Source organism: Lolium perenne, chromosome 4 (genome assembly GCF_019359855.2).
Source record: "Lolium perenne isolate Kyuss_39 chromosome 4, Kyuss_2.0, whole genome shotgun sequence".
Classification (NCBI taxonomy): domain Eukaryota; kingdom Viridiplantae; phylum Streptophyta; class Magnoliopsida; order Poales; family Poaceae; genus Lolium; species Lolium perenne.
Window position 1 is genome coordinate 46,790,818 of NC_067247.2, and position 10,234 is coordinate 46,801,051.

At 43.2% G+C, this 10,234-nt stretch overlaps 1 protein-coding gene across 1 annotated transcript; it reads right to left on the bottom strand.

Moving 5' to 3' along the window:
• Window positions 1–5,596, bottom strand: LOC127292379 (E3 ubiquitin protein ligase DRIP2). Its single transcript, XM_051321759.2, has 7 exons — window positions 5,266–5,596; window positions 2,571–2,670; window positions 2,206–2,425; window positions 1,137–1,462; window positions 998–1,048; window positions 837–909; window positions 1–547 (listed from the first exon to the last, which is right to left on the bottom strand). The coding sequence occupies exons 1-7, from the start codon at window positions 5,501–5,503 to the stop codon at window positions 347–349; spliced, it is 1,209 nt and encodes a 402-aa protein (XP_051177719.1). The 5' UTR covers window positions 5,504–5,596; the 3' UTR covers window positions 1–346.
• Window positions 5,597–10,234: the final 4,638 nt, after the last annotated feature.

A 10,234-nucleotide genomic window follows, 5' to 3' on the forward strand; every position in this document is an offset into this window, starting at 1 on the left:
CATCAAACAAGTTCTGTATTACACACATCAGCAACCGAGCACACAGACAGACTACAGAGGCATATCCTACATGCCACGCACGGCTACAGTTACAGTAGCACTCAACAACTCAACGTGGAATTACACATCGCATAAGTACATGTACTTCGTCAGATGAAGAAAAATGGTGAAGAACAGCTTAATAAATCACAAGATGAGAAGCACCACAGGGCATGCAAATCGAACGTCTAATAACTACATATCACAAGGTGGCTCGAGCCTCGCATGATTGGCACCAACCAGAGGGCTCTGTATCAGATGACTGGACTGAAGCAACACTGCTTCAGACGTGGGCTGGAGCTCTGGATCAACCATTGTGGCTTTCTTGTGGGGGTAGGGGCGCGGGCAGTTCTGGCCTGCTGTAGAATACCGTCGTGATGAACCCGGTGGCAGGGGCGCCCTCGGCCGACCGCACCCGACCCTTCGGTCCTTTGTCGAGCCAGCTGTCTGCTAGGTCATGCAGGGTAATTGCCGGGTCCACTGTCTTGCCATTACACATCAACTCCACCTGAAAGCACACATCTCCATAGGTCGGTATATATGGAAAATATAGAAAAAATGATCACTTGCTAGGTTTTGCTGAACTGAGATGGCGCTTCTTTTGTGCCAGCCGGTGGCATGCACTTATATCAGTGGAAAAAAGCCGTTGCTCCACGCCAAAATGGAATGTGTGGTTATGCACAAAAGGATATGGCGAAGGGAAATCCGACACGGACTCGGATTGGAAGCTGGCAACAGCAACTTGAGTTTTCTCTTCACTCAGATCTTGCTTATCAATGGGTAAAAGAAAAACATACCTCAGCTTCACTTGAAAGATTGTGTTTCTGCATAAGGTACTTTTGTATGAAGGAAGCAGGCAAATCGACATCCCTAGGACAAGGTAATAAAGGCGCAGGTTAGCGCAAACTTGACATTGGTGTTTGTACAGGAAATAGTATCCTATAATTAGAAAACTCACTTGACCCTCAAAAATTTTGTAGGCAGCTGCGGTAAAGGAGGTTGTCTCTTCCTGAAACAAATGAAAACACAAGAGCATGATTAACGCCTTTTCCTTGAAAGTACAAAAAACCTCACAAGAAAAGTCTAGTGTTTCTCACTGTTCAAAAGCAGCCACTAGATAGAACCATAATGTTCGCAATCTTTTCTTTTGCCTAGGTTGTTTTGCCTTGAACTTTTTCTTTTTCCCCTTAAGAGCGAACACTTTCTTGCTTCCAGCCTTCTTGGCTAGATTCCCGTATCTTGCCAGGTGTTCTCTAGCCTTTGCTTTACTGGAAGGAGCACCATCATCTGGATCACCAGACTTAATTCTGGTTTTATTATCATCTTCAGAACCTGATTTAAGAGTTTTTCGATCTTTACCAACTCTAATATGAGAGGCCAAAGGTTTCCATCCTCCAACTTTCTTTGTTGCATCTTTACTGCCCTGCAAGGTAGAATGTCGCACATAAATCATGCAAGGCAGGATAAAATAACGAATCAGTTGTGAATTATAAGAGAAGTAAAACGTGAACATAGAGCAATACATATACATGTGCCCTTGCAGAGTCTGAAGGGGGTTAAAATGTGGACAATACTCCCCTCATAAACAGTAATTGTATTTGATGCATGCATAAAGCACAGTATGGTTCCAACACAACTTTAATAGCATCGTTTATCATATGTGTACAGAAAAATAATAACGTTGAAGACAAACAAAAAGTCTGTGTTGTGCATCGCTGCAAATTTGGCCAGGCTGGCCACATCCATGTTTACACATCATAAGTATCACCAAGGTTGGTTCAAAAGAGCCAACTCAATCAACATTGTATGATCCCTAAAATACTCAATTCTGATGGTTGGTTCAAAAGAATCAACTCAATCGACATCATATGATCCCTAAAACATTCAATGCTGATGCTACTCAACTAATACCTATAAGATTTCTATATGATTAAACAAGAAAACCGCAAATGCAAAAATACACTTCAGGTATCAAATAAGCAAAAAAAACACGTTATATTAAATATAGAAGTTCCTGAACCAAGATGCACTCAAGAGAATAAACTTAATTGACATGTATTAGCCCTGAAGTAGTCACACTCTGCTTTTATGAAATTCGAACCATCAGCACAGGGAAGTGCTAATAAAATAACCTAGTGCACAGTGATAATAACAAAAGCTACATACCGAAGACAAACTGCGTAAGCATGGAGCTTTCGTTCTCCTCTTTGTCAGGCATTTCTGTATAGACACCCGAGGACCATGGACCGCCAGTGAAGATAGAGATCTTTCTTTCCTCTTGACAGGTGATACAATCGGTGATGTGACTTCTTGGTCCTCAACCTCAACCTTCCGTCTTTTAAAAGGAAATATCTTTGATCTCACATATAGTAGGCTGTGATCAGCTCTGTACAGAAAATCAATTGATAACATAAGCTTAAACTGCTCATAAGAAAACTGACATAAAAGAACAAAAAAACATATGCTTGTGATCTGAAGGTTGATACCGAAGGCTGGAGGTTAATTGGAGGATAAAAGAAAACAACACAAACCTGAGTTTCTCCTCTGGAGCACAGCCTAAATCAATGTTGCAAGTAGGGCAGTAGCAGATCTCCTTATCGATGAACTCCTCAGATATGCACTTTCTGCAAACTGATATTAAGGAATAAAAATTAATGAATGAAGCACAGAAATGGAAGAACCAATTGAGATTTATAGATAATTTCCTAAAAGCTGTTTGCCACAGTAACTCCTAAAAGGCTGAAAATGTACACAATCCAAACAAGATATATTAAAAATATACTCCCTCCTTTCTGAAAATAGACTATAAACATTTTCTTTGTATGGACATATAAGTAATATATTACAAATAAGTTATGTTGTGAAACATTTTTTCATGAAAAATCTAATGCTACCATCTGCACCTTGCTAACCTAAACTAGTTTTCCTTAATTAGTAGTCATGGATATTGAATGCATGGTTTCGACAGAGTTGTCTATTTTAAATGGAGGTACTGATTATTTACAAATCTAGAGAAGACAAGTTGACAATATTATATAGGGAAGTGTCTCTGCACTCCATTGGAACAAAAGTTTCAAGCAATATACTATAGTTAGGATGATTCATACAATTGTTATTCCTAGTTTAAAAAACACATCCTACCAGAGACTGAAGTTGATGATGGCATGGTGGATCCACCCATCAAAAACTTTCTGCATTTCCAGTAAAAATAAATAATATCTCTGTATCGTTAACTCTCACCTCACTATCAAGGCCTCCTGTTTTCCATCAATGATAATCGTATATGAACAATTCCCATATCAGCTAGTACTTTAAAACTCTATCAAACAAAAAAAGTACTCCTTCCGTGGCAGGGGAGTATTTATCATCCGCATGACCGCCAACTAAAAGTTTAAAATGTTTATATGATAGATAACACTACATATTTTAAACCTAAAAAGGTTTTGGAGGAAAATAGGGATTAAATTTGGGCTTGTGTACAGCTTTGTTTATTATTTTAGATGCTGATGTGAGTGAACTAAAAACGATTGTTCATATGCCATTCTTACTGATTGGTCCCAAATCATTAATAGCTGCTTCTGTTTTACGAATTACAATTTTTTCTTCGGTTCTTGTACTGTAATGAATCCCTATAATAAACTTCTTTTACCACAAATGAAATACGTTTTTATTTTAAGAAGTTTCAATGTCTATGAGTTTCAGTGATAGCATAACAGCGAAGCCAGCTTAGGCCTATGAAGGAATTGTCATGTGGGGGAAAACTTAACAGCAAAGCCAGCTTCAATATCCAGCATGCTATATTACATGTGGGGGCAAGATATAGACTATGAAGGAATTGTCATGTTGGGGCAAGCTTAACAGCGAAGCCAGCTTCAGGCTAGGAAAACATAAGATCTCCCTAACCTTTAATCTCAATTATCATTTAAACTAGCTAAAGTTTAATAAAGATAGAATTCAATAGGCAAGAACTGATTATGAAGTCAGTTCGGTTATGCATGTAAGCTGGCTAGGCTATATATAGCCAGGACATCCCGTGGAATAAAGCAAGAAGGCATTAATCTCTATTTTCACCTCCTATGTTCTCCTCCCTCCCCCAGCTAACATAGACCATGTGGCTCAGATAAGCACCACCCAGCTCCTGGTTGCTGGCAACCCAAGCAATGGTAACCACCTCCAACGACTAGCCTCTCCAATCAAACCAGACTCAAACATCCCACACACCTCAAGAATCAAAGACAACATACATCCAGTAGAAGATCGACATATTCACCAGTCTCACTTCTCTATGAGCTATACACTCTACCAGTTTCATATGCCTAACCTTCAAGATCACCACATTTATTACCTTCAAGTTTACCGAACAACAAATCAGTAGAAGTAGCAAAACACACATTAGCTAACCATCGATACAGACCCACTCAACATATGTCCAAGGTCTAAACACCCAAATCATGAGGACACGACGTTTTAATTTAATGCAATATACCAGGGTTTCTAGGCCAAAAACCCAACCCTTTCTGGTGCATAGGCGCGCCTGCCCAGACAGGCTTACGACGTACTAACACAAGAACAGCACCTTTGCCACATCTCACCTAAGCCTCCACTCACCACAAATTCCTAGCAACCTCTGAATACAAGTTGTGTACCTATAATCATCTGATTTCACTTGGATCACTGGGCATGCTCAAAATCAACTGTCGCTCGAGCACCGAGGATCCAATCACTCATTTATCCCCTGGATGGACAAAGCCTTCATGACAACAATGAGCAACAAACCGATACTTGCGCTCCTAGGGAACCGCAACAGGCTAACAGAGTATGTTATGTATAGAAGTCTAAAAGATGCCACCTTTTTTCATCAGACGAACATACCTCTTGCATATAACCTCTACCCATACAGTGATACGGCTAATTCCGCAAAGGAGATAGCAAAAGTATTCAAATTTCCACGCCACGCCCGAACCCGCACACAAATCGCAGCGCATGGGGCGGCCGAAGCCAAGCCACCACCTTTTTCCCACGCATCGCGCTCGAAATGGACCTCGGGCACCGCAACGGGACTAGATTTGACGCGCAGAAGGGCGCCCGCCTTCCACGGTTAATTCAGCCACGACGCGCTACAGTAGAGAAATAAGAAAAAAATGTGGAGCCGCCACTGACGGGGAGCGAGAGGAGGGGGCGGAGGCGGCGGGGAGAGGAGAGAGGGGGGACGCGCGGGGAACTCACAGGTGTGGAGGCACTCGGTGATGGTGGCCGGGTCGCGGAGGAGGCGGCGGCAGAGCGGGCAGGTCAGGCACGCCACCAGGGCGGCGCGCTTCACCATCACGACGCCCGCGCCGCCGCCGCCGCCGACGCTCCCTCCTCCTCCAGCAGCTGGCGCGGCGTCGGCGGGCGGCGCGGGGCAGGCGAGCTCAGCTTTGTGCATGGCAGGCGAGGGTTTGTCCTCGCACGGGTCGCCCCCCATCTCGCCGCCTCCGGACGCGAGCACGAGCCCCCCCTCTGCCAGACTGCGACAGCGACGGTGACGGTGACGGTGGCGAGGCGACGTGTCGCGTGAGCCCAAGCGAGTAGTGGAATGAACTGCCGAAATCCGGCGTGGACGGAGCCCACGCGGTTGCACGACCGGCCGTGGACCGAGTCCACCGGCCCATCCGTCGCCACCGCCTACGGCCCAGGCCTCTCAACTGCCGGGCTGCCGATCGATCCACGACGCCGGCCCAGCCCATCCATTTCTGCCGGCCTCTCGCTCTCGCTCTCGTCTTCAGTGCTGCAACGGCCCAAAGAATCAGCGAGACGCTCTGAAAAAATGTACGTCGGATGCATAAGAAATGTTGTGACTTTAGTTTAAACTTTAACTATTTTATAAACTAAAACAACGATACTTATTATGAATTGAAGGGAATACTAATTTGTGCAAGCTCCTGAAAATTGTATATATAAGTTATGTATTTTTAAAACACAATACAAAAGCCGTTGCATTTGCATATAATTGTTCGAGAATATAGCAAAATCAAACTTATCTTTACTATTTCATGTTGGGATCAAAATTAGATTATCACTAAGCCGTAATGGCCTCATGTAAAAGCCCATTATGGGATAGATGGTTTAGGGTTGATCATTTTAAAATTCCAAATACTCGTCTGCTACTTTCCCCCCCTCTCTCTCTCTCTTTGCGTTCAAGTCTAGCTATAGGGGCAAGTGACTTTCCCTAATCCAAATTTCAATAGCTTATTTCCGCTTCATGTTGGATTTACCGAATTTTACAAGGTGAATTGGCACTACTATAACATGGAGAATCCCTAGGAGCCCCTACAACGGGAGTACATGTATTGAGCTAGGATTAGCATGATAAGATGAACGTCTTGATCTTCTTGGTCAAGCTTATTGTTTTTAGCCCTAGCCAGGCGGCTCACCTCCTGCCAACATTGATAGGTGGTAAAATGTTGAGCCTAGGACTGTTGGTTCTATGATCAAAAGAGAAAGCGAGGGTCGGGCATGGTTTTAGCTGCTGTGGTTTAGTTGGTCCATGTTTCGATGGTGGTTGTGATACAACGCCGAGCAAAGGTCTTGTTCCCGGCTTGTGGCCAGGGCAGGCGACGACAACGCTTGTTGGCGCCGTTACCTTATTCAAGGCGTCGTTGAGGCGGTTGCATGCTCCTCCACTTGGGAGAGCTTAGGGGAAACCTCAAATCCCGCCAGGGATCAGACGAGGGTGGAATCTCGCGTCACCCACCTCTTGGGGCATCGTTCTTGGACTCGGTGCCGATTGGAGGGAAGAGGTGGTGCTTGTACATCGAGGCGGTGGCCTCGGGAACCATGGTGGGTAGCAGCAGAGACTGCTTTGCTGCTCCATGGCATGGGTGACAATCTTGGGTCGCTAGTGCGGTGAGGTTGACGGCTTGGCCGACGCGCCTTAGAGGAGGTGGTTTGGCTTTTAGGCCAAGGAGGCGGCCCTTGATGTTAGTGCAACAGCTATGGTCTACGAGCGGTTTGCCGTGAGCGGCATAGGTTGCGGGTGGCTACGCCGTGCAGTGTAGCAGCTCGTGTGCGAGCGGTGGTATGTTGTATTGCGGCCCCGAAAGGTGGTGTTAGCGGTCTGCTAGACGTGGCAGAGCAGTTGGATGTTCGGACGGTGTCCTCGAAGCTTTGTTAGTGTGGAGGGATCCTGAGAGAGTTTGGCTTCTACATCTTTGTTCGAGCGTCTCTTGTTTGTTCCTCTCATAGCATTCACGGTGTATTCTATCTAACGGTAGTGTTTGGTCGTCTCGTCTTGACGGAATGGTTCTGGTTTCGGTTGTGTGGGCTTGGCTCCGTGGCGAGTGTGGGCGTGACCCAGTGTGGTGTTGACTTTGTTGTATGATTTTCTTCTGACTTTTCATTAATTAATTAAGAAGAGGAATGATCAACTCTTGGATCGCCCCATTTGGAAGGACACTTACCACTTCAAGGCGCATGCCAATTTCTTAACCTCCTAGATTCCGGCGAGTATTGCAGGTGCCGATGCGTTTGGCTGTAACTCTGGGTGAGCCTTTTGTTGAGTGGAGTCTAGGGAGAGTGGACAAATGGAGGCCGAGCTACATGTAGCTCTTTATTTTTTTAAAAAAAAATTAGAAATCATATTTTTATGATTTAAAAATTTATAATAAAAAAATCCTTGACGTACACAGTGATGGAATCTACAAACATGCAAAATTTAATGTGAAATTTTTAGTACTTTAGGCTACACAAAAATGACAAATGTGTGGATCTAAGAATAATGAATAGTGCACATTTCAAAACTATAGAACTTGTTAGATTTTATAATTTTTTTGTAGTCTACAATACAAACAATTTCACATTGAAATTTTGCATCTTTGTAGATTCATCATTGTCCACATCCAGGATTATTTTCAGATTTTTTTTAAACTTAAAACTATGATTTCTAAATTTTTAAAAATAAAGAGGTACATGTAGCTCGGCCTCCGTTTGCAGTTTTCCGGAGTCTGGGTGGCTTCTTAATTTTCTTAAGCCATGTCGTTGTAATCTGACTTGTATATGCAATGAAAATACGCAGTTTCTGCTGGTTTTTCATCAAGAAAAAGAAATATTTGGGAGACTACCGGTAGAATCCTATTTATATACTCCATCTATTCCTTGCTATAAGTCATATTGTTTTTGGCGCAGAAATTAAAGAATGTATATTTAGAAAAAAATTATGCCAGATTTGGACGGGATTACCGCTGAACAATTGATGTGAGAAAATAGAGAACTTCGCATAAGATAAGACAACGTAAACTAATCTCTTAAAACATTATCGAGACAAGTGATACAACACAATACACATAATATTCTGAAATTTTTCTCTGAAACCTATATGGCTTATATCTAGAAACGGAGGGAGTACTCCCTCCATTCAGTAATATCATTCAAATATTTGAACTTATTACTAAATCAGTTGAAATTCATAAGACACATGTGACAAGAAAAAAGGTAAGAAACTTAGGAAACACACATTTGGTTCAATTTACACCCTGGAAGATTCTGTAAATATGCTACCTGGTCATAAGCTAAAGAGGGCAATTTAGATATTTTTCGACCATGTGCTTTTTAGATCTCTGCCATAAGTATTTATATACTGTATATATAGTTTTGCAGCTGTTAGAAATGAATTCCTGTATAAACATAAGTTACATATTATTGTTTGGATTAGCACAATGCAAGTGTATTTTCAGCCATATACATTACAATATAATAACCAAAAAAAACACCGCACTACTATTTAGCAATTTGCCAAAAATGTCTTATATTAGTGAATGGATGTACTACTTGTTGTGACTTGGAATGCTAAAGATAATTTCTACATAAGTATAAAAGTTTAATATAAACTAGTTGAATGTATGTGCTTTGCCATGGCGTTTCAATTTTTCCTACTGTCATGCATATAATAAATATTCATGTATATAGAAAAGATAACCAAGTAATAATTTATATGCATAAATATATGTCTAAATATTTCAGCAAGCATTACATTCTCAAACACTAATGATCATAAAAAAAGATCGTCAATTATGGACCAACGACATCAACATAAAATTGGCGCCGTAAGGAAAACTGGAATCTCATGACCTATCTTACAACTATCTGGCTATCCAAATCGCCAAGTCTACCTGACCTCACATTCTTGATCTATCAACAAAGATCCTCTCAGGGCCACAAGTACAAACAGTCAATGTTCCATCTATGTATATTGCTAACCTGGTTTGTGGGTCTCCTCTTCCCAATAATTGTTCGAACGGAACAAATCCAAGTGCCCATGACGATGCAGCCCTCCAATACAACATTTTTTTTTTGAAGATTCCGATACAACATTTTTGTTCCGTGGCATAAGCATGATATGCGATGGGCCTGTGAGCAGTGTATTGCATCCTTTTAGTCGGCAAAATATGGAGGACTGCGTACTTTCGGCTTGTTGACCAGTTGTATGATCAGAGCATGGTAAGAGCATCTCCAGTCGTGTCCCCCAAACCATCCCCCAAAGCGATTTGGGACGCGCCGAATAAAAAAACGTTCTCAGCCGCGTCCCCCAAAACCCCTTTTTGTCCGGCTCGTCCCGATACGGTGTCCGGCGCCCCGAGCCCATCCCCGCTACACCGGGGACGCTCGGAGCATGCCGGACACACTGAAATGCGAAGCGGAGCGACGCGGGACCGACGCGTCAGCGACTCACGGACGGACGCTCAACCGCCGCCTACCTAGGGACGATGAAGTTGTCGGGAAGTGGAACCATCGCATTGGCAACCGCGTTGATCGACGCGCGAACCTCCGGAATGGAGCGCGAACTCTGCGGAAGAGCAACCGCCGGTCTCTTGGATATCTGTGCCGCCGTTCATCCGCGCTCAATAAGATCCGTACGTAGGCGCTTTCGGATCTTCAACCGGCCGCCATTTATCCAAACTTCTCACGATGAGCGACCTCTCCGGGCTTCCATCAGACACCGACAGCGAGGGCAAGCCTCCAGGATGGCGCTGATACGCCTCAAATGTATCTATAATTTCTTATGTTCCGTGCTACTTTTATGATGATACTCACATGTTTTATAAACACTTTATGTCATTATTACGCATTTTCCGGCACTAACCTATTGACGATATGCCGAAGAGCCTGTTTTCTGCTGTTTTTGGTTTCAGAAATCCTATAAAGGAAATATTCTCGGAAT